The sequence below is a fragment of the Typopeltis vanoorti genome, chromosome 4 (genome assembly GCF_054136105.1).
Source record: "Typopeltis vanoorti isolate ZY-2024b chromosome 4, IOZ_Tvanoo_1.0, whole genome shotgun sequence".
Lineage (NCBI taxonomy): Eukaryota > Metazoa > Arthropoda > Arachnida > Uropygi > Thelyphonidae > Typopeltis > Typopeltis vanoorti.
The window spans coordinates 132,971,997-132,994,649 of NC_143552.1; the positions used below are offsets into that span (position 1 = coordinate 132,971,997).

General features: G+C 35.0%; 1 protein-coding gene across 1 annotated transcript in view; it reads left to right on the forward strand.

Annotated features, from left to right (window-relative positions):
* The window catches only part of LOC150107686 (complement C2-like), a 65,269-nt gene that overhangs the window by 7,341 nt on the left and 35,275 nt on the right, over positions 1–22,653 (forward strand). Inside the window, exon 2 of the mRNA XM_090391465.1 lies at positions 9,732–9,905. Coding sequence (XP_090247591.1) covers positions 9,732–9,905 — 174 coding nt within the window. The remainder of the gene's footprint in view (positions 1–9,731; positions 9,906–22,653) is intronic.

Below are 22,653 nucleotides of genomic sequence, written 5' to 3' on the forward strand. Positions count from 1 at the left end.
AATATTTATATATCAATAAAGATATTAAAACTATTATTAATGAGACATTCCATGGAGTATCGAGACCCATCGCTGGAGGCCCACAATAGTTCAAACATGACGCTTTTAAACACAGTTTAAACTTTGGGTTTGTGTTACTGTCTAATATCCTATGTTGAATTATTGCAATGATTTTAACTGATAAAAACGCATCGCAAAGTTATCAATAATACATTCACGTTGATAACTTTGCAGTTGAGATGTATCATTCATAACATTTGATGTTTTTGTCTAGGGCTAAATTTGTTATGTGAGAAAAACAGAATGGCCACTATACCGTGATCAGGACTTTTTGTATTTTCATTCAATGGAAGTAGTAAATTCATATATGGAAGGAAAAGAGCAGAAGAAAAACTACAGCCTGGTTCCAGATCGCAACTATTAAACAAATCAGATTGTGGCATTATTTAATGTAAAATTATTCAAACTATTAACCAGTTGTTGCAACAGTAATAATTGTTGATTCATTCTCTCGAACGACTTCTGAAGTCGCAATAAAATCAAAAGGATCATGAAAAGCATTCTTCGAGTTATCTGCAGAAATGTTTACTGAGTATGCCGAAATTTTAATCCTATTTTAATCCATCGATAAAATGTCAAAGAACGGATTAAAGAAGAATTCAATCGAATAAAGAAGATTCTGATGTAACAAATTAGGATTAGGGTTTCATTTTCTCGAGAGTTGGTGTCACGTAAGTATGTTAGGATGAGAGATGAGCGATGAATGCGTTGGATTTTAACTGAGCGGCACACTGCTGTAGAGAGTAATGAATGCGAGGAGGAATTGGAGGAAGCACACCATTATTCCTACGCAGGGTGTTGCGTAGTTGAAACCTGGAGCATCCATCACACAGAAAGCTCATCAAGGGCGTAGTGATGGGATGGGCGCAAGGAACAGCCTGGTGGGTGGGCGAAAAATGAGACAGAGCAACTGGATCCTGAGGATGTGAAATGGGGACACGAGTGCGGCAGATATTTGCTCGTTAGGAGGGGGAGGAAACGATGCACTGACTGTTCTGTGCTGGTGTCCTTCCGTATGGGTAATCTCCATCCGAGGGATCCGGTTGAATAATCGGGATTTCTTTTTTCTCTCTTTAAGTTTCATGAAAAGATCTACGTGAGAATACTGAAGGCCAATGAAACAGAGGAAAGGATGAAACAATTTTGTCTTCAACATTTGTACGATGCTGTTGTCGGAGGTCATCGGTATATTGGATTTGAAGAGGTTTCCTAAAAAAAGAGTCGAAAGATGCTGTACCACAAAACCAAAGAGAAACCTCTGTGACGCAAAGGAAGGACGACAAATATCTCTTAGTTGGAAGAACTCGGTTCTAAATCCATCAAGGATGGGAGAAACATTATTTTCAACCAACCAACCAACGCTGAGTTATTCAGTCTCAGATGATATTAGCAAGATTTTTCCTCCCAGAATCTGTTTTTTTTTTTCTTGTAATTCTGATGTATTAACACCTGATATATTTCAGAATAATTGTCTAAAATAAGGAAACACTAAAACGACTCTCATCTGTAAAGCGTGCATTAGCCCATTAATGTATTGTCCAATTTTTAATGGATATAACACCAATGAAAAGGTGCTCTACTAGTGATGTGGTTAAAGGGACGCAGACCACAGATGTGAGAGTTCTGAGAAAAATTACAGGTCTGAGCAGATGGCTTCATGGCAGGATCACATTAAAAATAAAAACATTACAAAGGAACTTGACAATGTTCGCATTTTTTCTCCTTCCATACGTACAGACTGACTCAGTACTCATGTTTGGACAGACACAACAATCTCATAACCAATGTTTGAACTATCAAGAAAATATATTCCATATTGCCGTGAAGCGGTTCCTGAAATGACGAAAAAGAAGAGATTGTAATTGGCCCTAGAATACATGACTGATTCTATCGTCATTTCTGATGTATTAACATTCTCTATGTCTAAACATTACGAATGCAAATATCATGCAAAGTATATTATTACTTTTATTAATTTTATTAGTATAAAGCAATAATATATTTGTGTATTATTTATACACCACTTATTCGATCACTGAATAAATACTCTTCTGTAGTGATTCTCCAATAGATTATTTCATTAATTCAACACAGAAAGAAATAGGACAGGATAGAAGTGCTCAGAACGAATTAAAAATATAAGCTTCATAGTATTTTGATTAAAATATAATTAATATTTCAATAATGTGTTTAATTATATATAAATGCATTTTGTATAATCAAATTATTATTACCTCATTTCGTTAATATATAAGGAATTAATTATATATAATATAATTAGTAAAGCAAAACCTAAAGGCTTTTATTTATTAAGTTTTTAGAAAAAATTTCAAAATTCTCAGTCTAATATTACATTTAAAACTTTAGATTTCAAATTTTTTCCTCCTTGGCTAAGTTCATTAGAAGTTGCTGATCTACATGAGCATGGGACCTGAACAGACGTACTTCTGAATAGGGATAATTGTAAGGTACTAGTTAAAGCATGGCAATTTTCAGAAAACTATCAAAATTGTAGAATGTTCACGAAGCACTCCATGATATTCCAGGAGTGGAAAGATAGTGGTCAGAACAGAACTCGCCAGGCCAATGATTGCCGTCCACGCCTCGTCGGTGTTCGTGTTAAACCCAGGTTGTGCCGTCTTGTGTAAGTCCATAGACGATAAACTGTGGAACAGCTGATCATTGAATTTAATCAGGGGAACGAATGCGATGTTTCCTAAATCCTATTGTCCTCCCTACAGGCCTCAGAAATAGGCGCTCAGTCAGGATAATCAACCTATTCATTGACGACCACATCTACAATTTGCATCTGAAAGACATCATTGGAACAGTTACCATTTCAGATCAATCTCGCTTTCAGCTATGCCGTGTGGACATAGGTGATGGATTAGGCAAAACGGAAGAGAGAGAGAGAGAGAGAGAGAGAGAGAGGAATCCTACATGGCTCAGAAGAAACAGGCAGGAGGCAGCAGATGGCACGATATGGGAATGTTTACCTGAGAATTTCTTGAAGCCTTGATTCCGCAGACCACACTATCAGTGTGTTTTCGCCAGCAGGATAATACTCAGTAGCAAGTTACCAGTGACTTCCATGTATTACCATGGCCATCTCATTCGAAGTAATCCTCTAGAACATCGCTAGGATGACGTGGATCGAGAGATTCGGAGTTTGAATTACCCAGAAGACTTGTAGATCTACGAGAAGCAATCCTGACGAAACAGTACATTTGGTATCCCCCCCCCCATCCTCCATACTAAAATTTCCCCTACTCCGCAGACTCTATAAAGCCTTTGAACATTGTACGAAGAACTATTAGAACGATGGTCATAACATTTTAACTGGGCAGTGCATATATCAAGTGCCTTGTTCTTGTTAACTATGTTATTTTGAACTGATGGCCATTCTTCTTAGATTAGAATCCAGAAGCATGAAGGTTGTATGAAATACAATAGTATACTTTATTATATATATATATAAATAAACCTGTTAATTCTATCTTTGAGTGGTAACACATTTGAAAAACTCCTAAGAATATCTCTAAAGTCATAATGCATTTTGTTGAGCTTCGCCGTCTTTTAATCTTATGTGCTCTAAACACATACGATCGTCTTTATCTTCATTTTCCGATCTAAATGGTCCGATTGAAACCAAATTCGAAATGACTCAATAAATTATAACCGAAGTCCTAAATCACATTTCATTAAATCCCATCGAGATGATACTTAATTTTTAATATTAAGTGTAACGAACGTGACCTTAGTCTCAATCTGATTAAAACCAAAATTGAACCATTTGGATCCAATCTTCTGTATATTCTAAAATCCTAGAGGCAGAAAAACGCTGTTGCGATATATAAATGAGCCACATTTGGCCTCCTTGATTGATTTTTCCCTTTCCCGCGTTTCCGACCGTAGGCGACTTTGTAGGCATTGCCCACAAAGTATTCCTGGTGGGATTTTTACAGTTCATCATTGCTTTCTCCACCCCACCCCCAATTCTATCCGAGCTCGGGAACGCCGTATGGCTAGGACGTACTCATGACTGTAATCCATATGTGTTCACGGGGATGTTTTGTCTGTTCTGGGGGACGAAAACCCCAAGTTTCCGAGTGAAAAAACCCTCTACCTCCGTATGAGACCGGCTAACTCACCTTTAGTCGAAAGAGACTACATAAAGGTTCCTCACGTCACTGACGAGAATCGAATCCAAGTCTTCGCGACCAAAGGGCTTCGTCTCTACTGACTGAGCAACGGAGTCTCTTGGCTTCCTTGTGCCTCTGTTAATGGTCCGGTTGAAACGATTACCTAATTTCAGTAAATTCTAACCGAAATTCCAGCCGGATTAATTTGTGGACAGACAGACAGAAAAAACGAATCTTATAATAGGCGCTTGTGCGTTTTAAACACACATAAAAGAAAATTTTCTGGTTGGGAGACTCGATTATCTCCTCAATCTCTCTCTGCTTCGTTAAAAAACTCAACTTTTTCAAATTAATTTCATCTAAAAGTAAAATGACAAAACTCTGATTATTTTAGACAGTTTTATATTCAATGCATTATACTGCATTCGTATAACTGTATCCATAAAAAAAATCCCCATAAATTTTTCCTTCAATTTTTTTTTAAAAAAAACCTCTACGACACGATCCCCAAATTTTAATACTTCACAACAAAGTGCGTTTAATTATTTTATTGTTAGTTGCACATGTTTATTAAATACAGTATAAAAAATATTGCGCACATTTAGTTCGGATAATGCCGCCAGTCTCTAATCTCCTTCTTTTATATGATATCGATAAGTTGTCTTCTTTGAATTTCGACTTCCAATGAACTTTTTGATTGGCATGTGGAACAGCTGCAGATTTCATCATGCATTTATTTCTCTCAATTATATAAAATTGCTGACAACTCTGCACCACACAAACATATTTGTTTACCCAATTTGATTTAAAACAGTTTCGGGCACTAATGAAACAAAAATTTTACAAATTTTGGTGAGAGTGAGTGACATAAAAAATGTAGACGATTTTTTGTTCATTGTAGTTAGTCAATATTTAGAGATCATTCCTAAAAGTTAAGAAGCATGTGATCGAAGAAGCATGGAGTAAATTTTTCCTCTTGGCAGGTGACGTGAATGGATTTATAATAATAATTATTATTTTTATTATTACAAGAAACCTGCAGGGAGTCCAAGAGTTGTCGAGAAAGACCACACATCACTCACATCAGCTGTCATACCTTCTCTTGAATTCACCCTCTGTCCAAAAAGAAACCGAACTTTTCTAAAATAGAAGAAACTAGTTTTGCTACCTGTTGTATCTTTTTGTTGTCGAAACTCCTTCTTTTAGTGTTGTGTCAACTGTTTATGACATTTGTTTCATTAGAAGCCGAGTTATAGTGCTAAGAGTGACAGTGTGTTTTGACGAACGGTCGGAAAATGAGTTTCAAACAGAGAGCTGCGATTGACTTTTGTGTTAAACTTGTTAAACGTTTTACCGCAACGCATCAAATGCTTAAAAAAAGCACACGGTGATGAATGGTTATCCTGTACTCAAGTTTTCGAGTGGTTTAAGCGATTTCAAAGTGGTCGTGAGACTCTTGAGGACGACGAAAAGCCGGGCCGTCCAAAAACTGGACTGAGCGAAGTTAACATCTAAAAAAGTGCGTGATTTCATCAAAGAAAACCCGAAATCGTCGGTGAGATTGATTGATGATGGATTGGGAATTTCAAAATCAACTATGCACAACAGTTTGGGCCTTCGTAAATTGAATTCGCGATTTGTTCCCCACAAGTTGACCGACGACCAAAAAATGTATCGAACTGAACACTGCAAGGACCTCATTAAAACCGCTCGTAAAGACTCAAACTTCCTTGAAACGATCGTTATTAGTGACGAAACGTGGTATTTTGAGTAAGAGCCCGAAACAAAGCGCCAGAGTGTTGAGTGGAGACCACCAAAAGAGGGAAATCCGAAAAAAAGTCGCTTGGAGAAGTCAGAAGTAAAGAAAATGCTGTTTTGTTTCTATGATTCCAAGGGTTATCCACAAAGAATTCGTTCCGCCTGGCCAAACGGTCCATGGTGAGTTTTATTTCGAAGTTTTGAAGCGATTGAGAGCGAGAATTCGTCGTGTATACGGCATAGAGCAGAGTAGAATCCGTAGAGTACCTAATTTATAACAATAATATATTTTTATTTAATATCTGTTTTAATATATCAGTACTATCGATATTCTACAGACCTGGTTAGCCGATTGTTAGGCTTTTATCCGCTTTTCAACTAACAGATTGTGTGTTCGAATTCCGCTTTCGTATGAATGTTTGTTATTGTCTTTAGATGGAAGACGAATATCATTGCTAGATGTGAGACCACTACCCAATTTATTGGAGGCCTGAAGTGGCATGTAAACAGTTCCTTGTTCGGTCTATAGAGCAGGGATTCACGTAAAAATAAATAAAAATACAAAACATGAAATAACATTAGTTTTAAAAAACTCCAGAGTTCTCACGTTCTGATGTGCTACAGGTTTACAAACCTTTCGTGGATAGGAATTACATAAAAATATATAAATATTGATTTTGAATATTTATATATTTACAGTAAATATCTTAATTGTAAAGTATTCCTTTCCATCTCGGTACATTCTCATCAAAGCGCCATTTACAGCTCTCTAGACTGCAGAGAATCCCTATAGGTCCGAAGGTTTTTCTTATCTATAGACGTTTTTTTTTTTTTTAATTATATATGGAATATTTAAGTTCCGGGAGTTGTTTCCTCCTTAGTGATTGTTTTATTTATATGTAAATTAATTCCTTGATAGTGACCTTCCTTCTAATACGCATTTCTTTGTAATCAATCTTGTTAAAATTGATTCAACAGGTTTGCATTAAGTAATGCAACAGTAAGTTTTGTTTAATAGCTGTATTCTATCACCAGGATATGGATACGAGATTAAAATCTGGTTCACAGTTAGGATCAATATCGTTTTAGTAGGCCTGATTTTACAATACAGCTGTTAAACAAAAGTATGCTGTTGTATTCTTTAATGCAAAATTATTGATGTTATTAATCAATTGTTGTATGAATAATGATTATGGATTCATTCTGTCTGACGTCTTCTGACGTCACAATGCAGTTATGGAAAGCAAACTGTTCCTGTACTACCAGCTGCAAAATTGTTTACCCAGGGCACACCTTCTAATGATATTTTGAATGCATCTACGAGATGTCAATTAATGGATTAAAGAAGAATTCAATCGAATAAAGAGGGTTCTGATGTAACAAATTAGGATTAGGATTTCATTTTCTCGAGTGTTGGTGTCACGTATTTTAGGAAGAGTGATGAACGATGAATGCGTTGGATTCTAACTGAGCGACTCTCTACTATAGATATTGAATGATAGAATAGAGTAATGAATGCAAGGAGGATTTGGAGGAAGCACATCATCATTCCTACACAGGGTGTTGCATATCTGAAAGCTGGCGCATCTGTCACACATGAAAGCTCATCAAGGGTGTAGTGATGGATGAGCGTAAGGAAAAGCCACGCAGGTGGCGAAAATATGTGGCAGAACAAATGGATCCTGAGGATGTGAGATGGGGACACGAGTGCGGCAGATATTTGCTCCTGATCCCTCGTATGGGTAATCTCCATCCGAGGGATCAGGTTGAATAATCGGGATTTCGTTTTTCTCCTTTAGGTTTTCATGGAAAGATCTATGGGGGAAGACAGAAGACCAATAAAGAGACAGAGGAAATGATGAAACAGCTTTGTCTGCAACATCTGCTCAATGCTGTTGTCGGACTTCATCTGTATACTGGATTTGAAGAAGTTTACTTTAAAAATAGTCGAAAGATGCTCTTCCACTAAACCAAAGAGAATCCTCCATGACGCAAAGAAAGGATAAAGGAATGCAGACCACCGATGTGAGAGTTCTGAGAAAACTTACAGGTCCGAGCAGATAGCATCATGGCAGGATCACATTAAAAATAAAAACATTAGAAAAGAAATTGACCACGTTTGCATTTAAGAATGGGTGAGCAGGGTGGTGATATGGTTATGTAAATAGAATGGGTGAGGATCGGGCGTATAAGCCTTTTTGTCGCAGGCGCCTTGCCACAATTTGTCGAAATATCTGCGTACCTGTGCTTTAATGGAGCCGACTTCCAAGCTGATTTAGCAAAGCAAATTCTTTTATTCGATTATTCAAATTCGATTATTAAATTTTTAGCAAAAAAAAAAAACAGATTAGTCTAACGTTGCATTTGGAATCTGAGATTGAAAATTTTGGAATTTCTTGGTTTCTATTTGAGTATCAACGAAGCCTTTTATCTGGATTTTTCCAGGTCTTCTATTGGCAATTTCTAGGACTAATCACATAATAATAATAAAATTAAATAAATCCATATAAACTCAAATGCTATAAAAGCTCGTCCATAGCAGGTTTTTACAGACATTCATGCCTACGCTGTGATTCGAACCCACGAACTAGGGATTAGAGAGCGGGTATACACTAATCGGCCAATGAAGCAGGCATTTTCAAGTGAAGGTGTGAGTTAGCCGGTCTCTGAAATTTAACTAAATTTCACTAAACTGATCCAGCCATAGTGGAATTGCTAATATCATTTCGAAACTTTTTTTGAAAATCTTATGATAAAAGTGATCCATTTAGAACAACAACTGAACTGTGCAGACAGCTTCTAGTAACGACAATTTCTATTAATTCCGCGAAGTCAGAGAGTTATTGTAATACATAATGTGGACACGTGATTTCTTTGTTGCCCCGAATATAGCCGAACTGAAAACTGGAACGGTTCGACATTTTCTTGTAAAAGTTTCAAATAGCGAATCTGATTCAGATTCGCTATTTGAAACTTTTATTCATCCCATAATAATTATATTTGAATTATTGTAGGAGGAATAAAATTCATCCCATAATAATTGCTGTATTGAAGTCGCATATTACTGCTAGTAACAATAATAATAATGGAGCCTGCGTAGACTGGGCTTTTTTTTCCGGAAACAGGCAAATCAGTCCCATGAAACAGTTATCGGACAAGAAAGACAATAAGAAACCATATTGTTCTATAATTATCCCCTATTAAACTAGCATTGCTTTCTCACTCTGCAGGATTCAGTATTTGTTCTAAATGGATCACTTTTATCATAACATTTTCGAAAAGTTAAAATTTTCGGCGAATTGGTTTTTCTATGAATTGCATTTTCGACGAATTGCCGTTCGATGAATTGTTCATCCGATTAATTGCCTTTTCGATGAATTGTTTTTCGATTAATTGCCTTTTTGATGAACTCTCCGGATGCCGATGTAAAAGAGTCGAGCATGTGAATATTACAATTACAGTGATGTTTGTGAAAACATGAACGTAGAAAACGAATTGTAGATCTTGGATCTATGTAATTGCATCGAATCCCATTCAGAAAAATGTGTAGATGGCATTATAAATATAAATAAATCAGCGACAACTGATCAAGAATGTTTATATATATATATATATATATACGATAAAATTGAGATCAAAATATTGAAATATTGGTTGAGGTTGGAATATATTAAATCATTATATCTAAAATGAGTTTCAATATATTTACCTTTTTTTTTTTTTTTGTACGTTATATTTTTATTTATTATTATTTTTCACCCCGTTATATAGGGCAAACTTGCACACTTCCATTTCTGGAGTTCGAAAATGGAAGAATTATCAAATACAGTCGTAATAAATTGAAGTTTTCTTGCGACAAAGGATATTATTTAGCAGGTCCCAAAGAACTGAGGTGCAAGAATGGCGTGTGGTCTGATAAACGAATACCAGAATGCATGAAAACGAGTAAGTATCCGTGTTTGTATTCAGCTAAATCTAGCGTACGTATATCAAATGAAATAAGAGATTAATTAGAGTCTCTACAGAGAAAAAGACAAATAAATCTTCAGGAATATATGTATAATATTCCTGATTATATATGATTATATTACAAGCAAATCGACCCTAGAACACATGCAATTTACTGACAAAAAACTGAGCAGTTAAAAACTCTTTCGTTAAACCCGTTTTCCCGAAGAGTTAGATCCGTTTTCCGGAAAACAGATCTAACTCCTCCTCTTCTCGTCGGGTCTGCTTCAGACCCGACGAGAAGAGGAGGAGGGAAGCCGGTAGAAATCTCATCAGTCCTGATCTGAAGCATCGTTTTCCCTGTTTCTTTCAGAAATTCTCTTTATGTTTCTAAACAGTTACCAAAGTTAACACATTTCATTCGCTTTGTGAACGTTCCACCCTTCATCACCGCTCAAATCTTAGAAATAAAACAGAAGTAAAGTTAAAAGAAATAGTCACGTATGTGTCCAAGCTAATTTTTCTGTATAACAAAGAAGTTTTATTTGTTTACTTAATACAAATGATTATATTTCACCGTTTCTAGGCAACAGTGGGTTCTACTTGCATCTTCTGCCCGGTGTGTTAGAGATGACTTGAAGATGGAAATGGTAGACAAACTGTATCTTAGTGGTAACATTCTCATTACGACTATAATAGAAGGATTTAAGTTGGAGTCCATCCTACGCTATAATCAAAAATATCCCATTCAAGCTCATCTGGACTCTTACTCTAAATAAGAAGTTGGTCCATCCTTTGCTGTTATAAATGCCTCAATGTTCTGGGAAGGCTCTCTACTTGATTTTGGTACACTATTGCAACAATTACAATTTCAGAATGGCAAGCGATTCGGCCTGACTCGCAGCCGGAATTCCAATTCATCCTACAGTTGTTATATTGGGTTAAAATCAGAGCCCTCTTCAGACCAGTCAAGTTCTTCCACACCCCATTTCATTCCTGCACACACGCCGCTTTGTGGACGGGGCATTATCTTGTTGATTCAGAAAAGTATCTTCACAGAACACTGATATAAATTCGGAACCATAGAATTGTCCAGAATGTTATATTAGACCTCAGTGTTAAAATTCCCTCTCATTTGAACTAGGAGACCCAGCTTGAACCATGAAAAACACCCCCACATCATGATACATTCTTCACCAAACGTCACAGTTGGTGCAACACATTCGGGCAGGTCGCATTCACCTGCCATCCGCCAAAATGAGACTCGTCCATCAGACTGCTAGATGGTAAAGTGTCATTCATCACTCCAGAAAATGTGTTTCTACTGCTCCAGTCCACCGGCGGCGAGCTTGTGTGCAGCTGAGTGGCCATGTTCTTCAGCTCCCGACAAACAGTTGTGGTGCTGGATTTGCTTGTAGAGACAATTCGGAACTCGGTTACGAGTGCGTCAACCGAGGATAGGCGATATTTTTGTCCACCAGCATCAGCACTCGACTGTCCCGCTCTGTCATTTTATGTAGCCTAGCAGGGCGTAATTGTGCTGTTGTTGTTCCTAGACGTTTCCACTTCACATTAACATGCCTTGCAGTTGATCAGAGGAAACTTCAGCAGGACAGAAATTCCCCGAAGTGAGTTGTTGCAAAGGAGTCATCGTATGATAAGTCAGTGGCACATCGAATGTAACTGATCTCTCCATTACGGTCCATTTTACTATTAATGTTTGTGAAAAACCGTATGGGTCCTTTTACACTTGTATGAAACATAGTTTGATGTGGGTATATTGCCATATCCACTACGACAAAAGAGTGCTTGGATATTTTTTTTATCAGATAGGCTTACATATTCGGATCGCGGTTTCAAGAACGAAACACACAATATTTTACCTTGCCATGCTTCTGCTCATGCTCTGATTTAAGTGAATAAAATAAATGACATTGTAAAGGGTTATTTTGACACAAACCAATGCAGATCAGAATAATTTTTGCATTTTAGGACACCTAACTACCAGCAAAATTTGCTCTTACCTCATTTAAAATTTCCGGAATCGTAACTTGACTACGTGTCTTTAATCTCTGTGTGGGTTCGATTCTAGTTGTCGACCGTTAGTTTATTTGTTTATTAATTTCTTACTCCCAGAAATTCGGGATTTTAGCTGCGCCTCAACTTAGAAAAATCGACTGAAAAATCACACGATTTTTTTTTTTTAATAATACACAATAATATAATAACAATAGTACACACATTGTTAAGGTTCACAACACGAGATGGCGGTAGTCATGCTCTGTATTCCTGTCACCCATCTACAAATCGTCCTTAGAAAAATACTCATCTATCGATAATGATGATACTAATGAAGGATCCAGTCCTAGTGAATTTCGATTTACAAAGATTGTGGATAAAATAGTTTCCTCTATTATATTTCGGGATTTTTTTTTTTTTTTTTAATAAATAACAAGATAAACAATGTTGCTACGTAAGATGTCCATGTTGGGTTCTCTATACTCCGCTTACAAAATTATCTTTATTCGAGAGTGTAATTCTGAAATTTCGTCAGCATATCTGTAGAATTATTGACTTGTTTTGAGCTCCAAAAAATCATTAATTTATTCATTTTATTTAAAAATTATTTCATAACTCACTGAAGTATTTAAAGCAGTATAAATTATCTTAAGTTTGCGATAAACAATCTACACAGGTTGTTTCTGAAGTGGGATGGGAAGGAACTGCTTAGTTCGGTGGTTCTGAGGATTAATCATTAAAATCAACAAAAAGCATTTGAAAAACAAGCTTTTAATATTTATTTATGAGAAATGTTTTGAGTTCAGGAATAATCAAAAAGATACACAAACATCAACATATGTTTTGTAATAATAATAAACCTGAAGATTATAAACTAAGTGATTGAGCACCCCCCCCCTCTCTCTCTCTTTTCTGTTACATTAATTCTAAAGGAGGAGCGTCAAAGGTCATTTCTAAAAATTTCGAGGAAAATCAAGGCCAAAGGAGAGGTTCCAGTTCCAAGAAATGTTTCGCATACTTGATACTGAATCTCCGCAGCTCATTTGAGAGGGCGTCGTGAAGTTTGTACCTTACCGGGAAGGACTTACGTTCAAATTCCATCGAATACACGAGGAACGTTTCAAGGGCTTTTTAAATGAAGGTCATTTAGGCATTACTATTTTGCTTTGTTCTCTTTTTATTTACCTGCCCAAATGCTCTTATTTCATCTTCTAAAACAGACAAACCTGATGATAACAGAGAATTGTGAGTGTAGTCATTGTGAGACTGTCACTATCTGTGACAGTCTTACACTCTCACAGATAGTGAGAGCTGAGGGCCAATCCATTATCAATAATTGATGATGGATTGGCCCTCGGTCTTGTTCATTCATTAGGTGAACATAACAACAATAAACATCATAATCTATCAAATCTTGTAAACCCTCTAACTAATATAAGTCTGGAGGGAGAGAGGACAGCAGACAACAGCCGCCATCTCCTGGTCCCTAATCCTAATACTATGCATACGAGGTCTGTTCAAAAAGAAAGTTCCGGGACATCATTTATTTTAAATATATGGAAAAGATTATGAGCTATAGGAACATAACTCCTTCGAAATATTCTCTTTCTAGGTCAGTGAAGTATTCGAAGCATTTTCTCCACATTTGGAAGCATCTCTGGAACTGTTCTAAAAGAATATGAGTGCTCTGTCAGATTCTTTTTAGTTTCATTCAAGTCTTGAACCCTTCGTCCTTTAAGTAGAGATTTTAGCTTAAGTGGAAAAAAGGCATCACAGTTTCAAAGCACTGCAATATGGTGAATTGAATGGGTGAGGTACGGCTATGTTCTTTCGAGACAGAAACTAACTCATTTCCAAAATCTTCCTAGTTTCTAAATCTTCGGGCAGAATCGAACTGAGATTTTTGTTTCACAGATCAACTCACTCTCAAACAGAGTTGATTCGCTGGTTGTTGATGATCTTTTGTTCAACACGAGCCATCAAATCACGGGTGCAGAGTCAATCGAAGTTTGATCGTCAACAATGACAATGCCTTAAACCACTGGAACGTCTCTGAGTGGCTTAAGACATTTTCCTCAAAATCTATTTTAAGCAGTTGATAAAGGTTTTATGGCTTTTTTTTTTGCTAAGTTTAACGCAAAACTTGTTCCACGTGGTGTTCATTAATTCCTGTCATCGGAGCACGCAAAAAAAAAAAAAAAAAAAACCGTGTTCATTTTTCAAAGCACTGCGGGTAATTAAGGTAATGTAATGATCTCAGACTTGTTTCTTCATGTTACGACATGTCCATATACATATATCTGCTTAAAAATAATGCGCTAGCGTGCGCAATTTCTTTATAGTAATAATTTTCCCAGAACGTTTTGAACAGAGTTAGTATTATAATCTGAAATAATGTGTTGTATAGTTGAACGACCAACACACGAAATATTAAACCTATCATATATCAATTAAAAAACATTGGATTCGTTGTTAACGATATTCTTTTCCCATCATTTATCTTGTCCTAGTCAGTGTTTTGTTATGGCCTGGTCAGTGGTTACTTAACTGGGAAACGGGATTTTGCAAAGTACTCAATGAATAGTGGAAATGGAATCGAGTTGTTTTGTTTATTTTGGGAATTCGGGAAGAGAGGGCTAAGGCATTGATTGAGGTTAGTGTATTATGATCTGTGAGATGGAGGTGGAAAAATTTTTCCACCTCCATCTACGTTACACACAAATAAATAAAATAATTTAAATGATTTAAAACAACCAAAAGAAAAACAGGATACAAAATACAGGAAAAACTGAAATAGCAGTCCACGCCTTTGAACCAAAACATACCCCGCAAATCGACAAGGCCACAATAAGAGACAGACAAGATAACGAAACAATGCTTAGAATATCGGAAACGATAGCCATAAAATGTGACAAAAACTCATTAAAGGCCCACCGACCCTACATAAGTAGGGGTGACGGTTCTGACAAGATCAAGATAAGATAAAGAATCGTGACGTGATTGGTTGATGACGTCATTGTGTGCATGGCTTCATGGGTGTGGAATGTTTGGAATTTCCGTGTGGGCAACTGTGTCACTGGCTTCAGCTCTTGTGTTTTGGTTCGCGTATGGGATTATGGGTGATGGTAGAGATAAGGATTCGTGTTGTGATTGGTGGTGCAATTCTGACAAGATGAAGATCAAGATAAGATAAGGAATCGTGACGTGTTGTGTGTTGTTTTCAGATGTAGAAAAGTGACGTCATTTGTTATTTGTAAATAAATGTCGTCATTTGTTATTTGTAAATAAGTGACGTTGTTGTTTTGAATGGAAAGGATGATATTAGTGGATAAGAAATCGTGTCGTGATTGTTGCTCACTTCTGACAAGATCAAGATCAAGATAAGATAAGGAATCGTGTCGTGGGTGTGTGTTGTTTTCAGATGTAGATAAGTGACGTCATTTGTTAGTTGTAAATAAGTGACGTTATTGTTTTGAATGGAAAGGGAAATATTAGTGGATAAGTAATCGTGTTGTCATTGGTGGACACTTCTGACCAGATCAAGATCAAGATAAGATAAGGAATCGTGACGCAAATGTTTGTTGTTATTGAATTTGGAATGATAATTTAATTTAACTATATTCTATGTCACACAAACATACAGTTTTTTTTTTTCTTCTATAGATGGTTGTACTAATTTTCCAATACATTTTGGGTATTTCTTTCCTGTTAAAGTGTGGGAATTCTCAGAGAAAGTCGTGATGGCGCTCGTGTTTCAAGTTTTTCTGAATAATTAATTATATACTTAAAAAACCTGTCCTTAAACACACATACACACACACACATATACATATTAGATATAAAAAATCGCTAATGTATCCATGTTGATACTCTAATATATACCCTATGATTATTCTTATGGGAAAAAAAAATACTATTCAGTATTAGAATTACGCTTACCAAACAACATGCGATCAGTTATGTTTAAGTTAAAAAAGTACTTACAGTTTTCCAGATGACTCTTCTAAATACGAATATTCCAAAATAGTTCAATTTTATATCCACAACACAACACAAACACAAAAACCACAAAGAATGAAATTTCTGTAAATACTGTAACCTGAACTAGTTACTTTGTCCTTTTGGATTACAGACCGTAGATGCTGTGGTTTCGTCATTTGCAATATCCTCCAGCGAGCGGTTTTCTTCAAAGGGGATAACATGAGTCACATCCGTATTGTTCAAAAGGTAGCATTTTCTCAAGTTTGGATATTTCTCAAATAATTACATATGACTAAGGACTTAGTATCAAGATGTTTGAATAACACATATCCTAAAATTATTCATTCTTCGTTACCGTCGGAATTCATTGGTGTTGTAAATTAATGCTTACATTTAATTTTAATTTAGAGTAGTATCCGATTGGTTGTCTGTATTAATTCTTTCCCACTTGGGAAAGTCTATGCGCTGTTTTGTTTAGGGTAAGTGTTATTTCCGGTTTCGAATTCCGATTGCTGTTAGAGTATGGAATTCAGAGAAGTGAAATTTTTATTATTTTTTTTTTCAATTGATTCGTTATTTTCTGTATTTTACTTTTACAGGTCATATTCTAACAGAATAACTGAGCAGAATTAATAAATATATAAAGTATATGAGACTTAGTTGAATATTTAATTTAGATTACTATCCGATTGGTTCGTTCTCTGTTTAATTCCTTCCCACAGTTGCTCATGCTATGTTTCCTAAGCTTGGTGGGAAACTCTATGCGCCTTTTTGTTTAGGGTAAGTGTAATTTCCTGTTTCGAATTCCGAGTGCTGTTAAGGTATGGAATTCTGACAAGTGAAATTATTATTTTTTTTTTTTCAAATTGAATGGCTATTTTCTGTATTTTACTTTTAAAAATCAGTTTAATTACATATTCTAACAGAATAACAGAGCAAAATTAACGAATAAATAAAATGTGAATTTATTTTCCAACACTGTAGATTTCTTACTATGTCGTATCTTAAAGATATATCTCTTATCCGGTCGCCAACTTGTTGTACCTAGGTGAAAACTAGTGTGTGTGTGTGTGTGTAGTAACGTGTTGGTTTAAAATATCTAATGGCTCTGTAAAATAACCAAATTCTAGCAGTATTGTAATTTCAGGTGAAACCTTCTGCACTAAAATTCTGGTTATTAAAATAATGCTCGATTTTTTTTTTTTTTTGCTTCCAAGAGTTGACAGTTTCTTGATATATTTGAGGGCTTGCATGAACAAATAAGACTTTTAACTCACTAAGTCAAAATAAATAAATAAATAAAATAAAATAACAAAAATCTAGTTTGTGGTATTAAATTTTACAAGGAGAAAAAAAAATGTTGTGGTCTTACTTAAATTTGTATTTTGACTGTTGTCCTCTCAGTCCGACTGTTTTTTTTTTCACAGTAGGGATATTTATATATTTTAACACAATTATTATATTAGATATTCTTTCCAACACAAATAGATAATTATGTATTCTTATTTCAAATAAATATTAGCTCAGAAAGAAAGAAAGAAAATTGTAAAGAAAAAAAAAAAAGTTTACCTTCAAATAACTATTTTGGAATCACAGCAAACAAGAAATTCATCACCTTTTCAAAGTTTTAAATTCCTACCCATATTGTTTTCATCATTTGGTATCATTTAAATGAAGAACGGTTCTGGCTATAAGGTTTGTTAATGTTATTTATTTTTCTCTTCCATTGGCTGTAATTTTTTTTTTTTGATACATTCATGCTGATTCCTTATTATCTACACACTACGATACCTTTTTATTTTCTACAACAAACGTTTTTCGAGTTTAAGTAACGTGATTGGGTAAAATATCAGCTGTTTGTCTCTGTAAAATAATCAAATTCTAACAGTCGTATTGTTAGAATTTGGTACGACTGTTTTTCTAGCCTGGTGAAGGTATCTACTTCAGATGTAGTAACAAATTGTCACTTATCACTTCATTTTTACTTTATTCACAAAACTACAAATCCGTTATTTGGTATGGTCTCTGTTTTTAATTTCCCCATTACTAGAATGTACGGGTGGTAAAGTTTTGAAATAAGTTTCGACTCGCAAGAAAAATAAAATGTTTACATTCAAATAACTATTTATGATCACAGCAAGCAAGAAATTCATCAGCTTTTCAAAGTTTGGAAATTCATACCCATTTTGTTTTCATCATTTGGTATCATTTAAATGAAGAACGGGTATGGGTATTAAGTTTGTTAATGATTTTGATTTTTCTCTTCCAAAGGCGATTATTATTTGATATATACATGTTGATTCATTTGTTATCTGCATGCTACGATATCATTTTTATTTTCTACAATAAACTTTTTTAGAGTTTAAGTAACGTGATAGACTAAAATATCAGTTGTCTCTCTGTAAATAACCAAATTCTAACAGACGTATTGTTTGAATTTGGTACGATTGTTTTTCTAGTCTGGTGACGGTATCTACAGATGTAGTAACAAAATTGTCACTTTTCAGTTCATTTGTACTTTATTCACCAAACTACAAATATGTGTTGTCAAGTTTTGAAAAAAAAGTTTCGACTGGCAGTGATATGTTTTTAAACTTTTATCATGTACAAATATCTTAAAAGAAAAGAAAAATGTACCTTCTTTTCTTTTTTACATCAAGCTTTTTTAAGAGTTTGGTAACGTGATGAGTTAAAATATCTGCACTCTGTAAAATAACCAAATTTTTATCTTACTTTGTGTTGGGAAAGGTAAAATTTGTATTTGTGTTATCTGGAGAGTATAAACCTTTTTTCTATACTAAACTTTAAGAGTTTAGTTATGTTTTGGGTAAAATTATCTGCTTTCTTTCTGTAAAATCACCAAATTCTAATAGGTAGGATGTTCGAGTTTGCGAACGAAATGTTTACAGATAACTCAAAAAAAAAAAAAAATGTCAATAGGTAGCATTAGACAAATTTCTAAATACTTAATTACAGGATATCAGGTTTCCCATGGTCTTTGCATTAATTTCACATTAGTGATTTTTTACAATAATTAAACAGAATTGCATTAAGGTATAAAGTTATGGATTTTATTATCAAATTCTAAACTGAATAACTGAGTAAAAATTTCACTGTGGAAAACACAACAGCAACACACATCTTTGTTCATTTGCTGAAATATTACTTACAACGAAAAAAAAAATCGAAACTTGTAATTACCTACAAATATTTCACAATATTTAGTTTACACTATTTTCCTGAAGAAAGAAAATTTCAAAGACTTTTGTGGTTCACTCATTATTTTACTTTACTGGACCTAAACACCACAACACAACACAATACGATAGCTGCACAGGATGAACGAATTGCAGTAACTGAAAAGACACTCGACTCGATTGTTTTTCTTTATAGTACTGTTTACCTGACCCTTTAACCTGACCGTTCCTTCCAAATGAAACTTTCGCGCAGGTGACTCACAGACATGTTTTCGCATGCTGGTGGATTGATGTTGATGTGCGTTTATCTTACTTTGTGACATTATGGTACAAACTTTATCTCTGTGGCTCGAATTCATTCTCTCACTCTCTGTAAAAATAACCAAATTCTAACAGTTCGGATTTTCGATTATGTGAACGATTTGTTTTCAGATAACTCAAATAATGTCAATAGGTAGCATTAGACAATTTCTAAAATAATCAATACATGGATTTTCGTTTTCAACACCTTTTTTTTTTCCTGTCCTGGCATTAATTTCACAGTTGTGGTTTTTTTAAAATAATTAAACAGAATTGCATTAAGATATAAAGTTGTGGATTTAAATATCAAGATCTAATCAGAATAACTGAGTAAAAATTCACTGTGGAAAAACACAACAACAAAAACACACATCTTTGTTCATTTAAGTTTACAAATGCACATTTTATTTTGCTGAAATACTATTTACAAGTATATTCACTGAGAAAAATTCGAAACATGTAATTACCTAAAAATATTTCACAATATTTAGTTTAGACTCTTAACATTTTCCAAAGAGTTCAATGAATAAAATTTTTGTTACTCACTGTTTCTTGGTTACATTACATCAAAACAGCTGGTCATGCAAAAGAATTTTTAAATCAGATACCATGGTAACCACACTTCCATACGTTTGATATTGTGTCAGTCTGGAAATGACACCATGCCTTGCTAAACATTCTGTGTATTCTTTTGTCAGCAAATATACACAAACAGTTTTTGTAAAATGTTCGTAAATGTCCCAAAATAAAGAATCTTTATCGAATTGGATAAAATCTTGAAAGTCTAATTTTACCATTGATGAATTTAAATGTTGAGCGATAATTTTTCCCATTAAACGGACAGTTGGTAATTCAGTTTCCAAAAATAGTAAATGATTACCAATGTCGTACATTTTTGTTGAAAATCTCTCAGCTTCTTCACAACTAATAGAAAAAACCTTACTTCCATCAGCTCCTGTATCATCAAGTATTAGTTCCCCATCTTGGAATTTCAGAATATAACAATCACCGAGGTCCATTTCGTAGTCAACTCTTCTTTGCAAGTAGCCAAGGATATCAGACCACTTCCTGCGTAATTTTTCCCAAGTGGTCTGGGATAAATACATCACAATGTACGTGTCTTCTAAAATAATAATCGGTTTCCATCCTTTTAGAGCTAGGTGAAGAGTTTTGTCTCGTGCTATTTTCCTGAAGAAAGAAAATTTCAATGACTTTTGTGGCTCACCCATTATTTTACTTTACTTTACTTTCCTGGATACCAATCACCACAACACAATACGATAACTTCACAGGATGAACGAATTGTCATAACTGCAAAGACACTTGACTCGTTTATTTTTCCTTATAGTACTGTTTACCTGACCTTAACCCTGACCGTTCCTTCCAAAATGAAACTTTTGTGCAGATGATTCACGGATATGTTTCTACATGTTGTTGGATAAACCATGACGACAATGACGGATGTGTGTCACCCTGGGAAAATTCCAAGATATCTTATCTCAAAAACATCACCCACAATTCCATAGCCAAACAAAATATGACAACAATGTCGTTATGTGTTTGGATATTTCTGGGGAACATATGTCTCTCATACTGTGATATCACAGAGGGTGACAGATGTCTTCCCTGCAATGCTCCCCCCACCTAACCCCATCACCCTAGTCTCTCACCATCCCCTCTCCTCCAGAAGATGTCTTTTCATAAAAAATGCGTTTTTTTCCTAAAAAGTTATCATAAAAAACAAGTTTTTTAATTTTTTTTCCCAAAAAAGTTATCAGTATCAATTGGAGGTGACATCACTAAAAGATATCCGCAAATGATGAGCTCGCTCATCTCCACTAGGCTGAGCAGACATCTTCTGGAGGAGAGGGGATGGTGAGAGACTAGGATGATGGGGTTAGGTTGGGGGAGCATTGCAGGGAAGACATCTGTCACCCTCTGTGATATCACAGTATGAGAGACATATGTTCCCCAGAAATATCCAAACACATAACGACATTGTTGTCATATTTTGTTTGGCTATGGAATTGTGGGTGATGTTTTTGAGATAAGATATCTTGGAATTTTCCCAGGGTGACACACATCCGTCATTGTCGTCATGGTTTATCCAACAACATGTAGAAACATATCCGTGAATCATCTGCACAAAAGTTTCATTTTGGAAGGAACGGTCAGGGTTAAGGTCAGGTAAACAGTACTATAAGGAAAAATAAACGAGTCAAGTGTCTTTGCAGTTATGACAATTCGTTCATCCTGTGAAGTTATCGTATTGTGTTGTGGTGATTGGTATCCAGGAAAGTAAAGTAAAGTAAAATAATGGGTGAGCCACAAAAGTCATTGAAATTTTCTTTCTTCAGGAAAATAGCACGAGACAAAACTCTTCACCTAGCTCTAAAAGGATGGAAACCGATTATTATTTTAGAAGACACGTACATTGTGATGTATTTATCCCAGACCACTTGGGAAAAATTACGCAGGAAGTGGTCTGATATCCTTGGCTACTTGCAAAGAAGAGTTGACTACGAAATGGACCTCGGTGATTGTTATATTCTGAAATTCCAAGATGGGGAACTAATACTTGATGATACAGGAGCTGATGGAAGTAAGGTTTTTTCTATTAGTTGTGAAGAAGCTGAGAGATTTTCAACAAAAATGTACGACATTGGTAATCATTTACTATTTTTGGAAACTGAATTACCAACTGTCCGTTTAATGGGAAAAATTATCGCTCAACATTTAAATTCATCAATGGTAAAATTAGACTTTCAAGATTTTATCCAATTCGATAAAGATTCTTTATTTTGGGACATTTACGAACATTTTACAAAAACTGTTTGTGTATATTTGCTGACAAAAGAATACACAGAATGTTTAGCAAGGCATGGTGTCATTTCCAGACTGACACAATATCAAACGTATGGAAGTGTGGTTACCATGGTATCTGATTTAAAAATTCTTTTGCATGACCAGCTGTTTTGATGTAATGTAACCAAGAAACAGTGAGTAACAAAAATTTTATTCATTGAACTCTTTGGAAAATGTTAAGAGTCTAAACTAAATATTGTGAAATATTTTTAGGTAATTACATGTTTCGAATTTTTCTCAGTGAATATACTTGTAAATAGTATTTCAGCAAAATAAAATGTGCATTTGTAAACTTAAATGAACAAAGATGTGTGTTTTTGTTGTTGTGTTTTTCCACAGTGAATTTTTACTCAGTTATTCTGATTAGATCTTGATATTTAAAT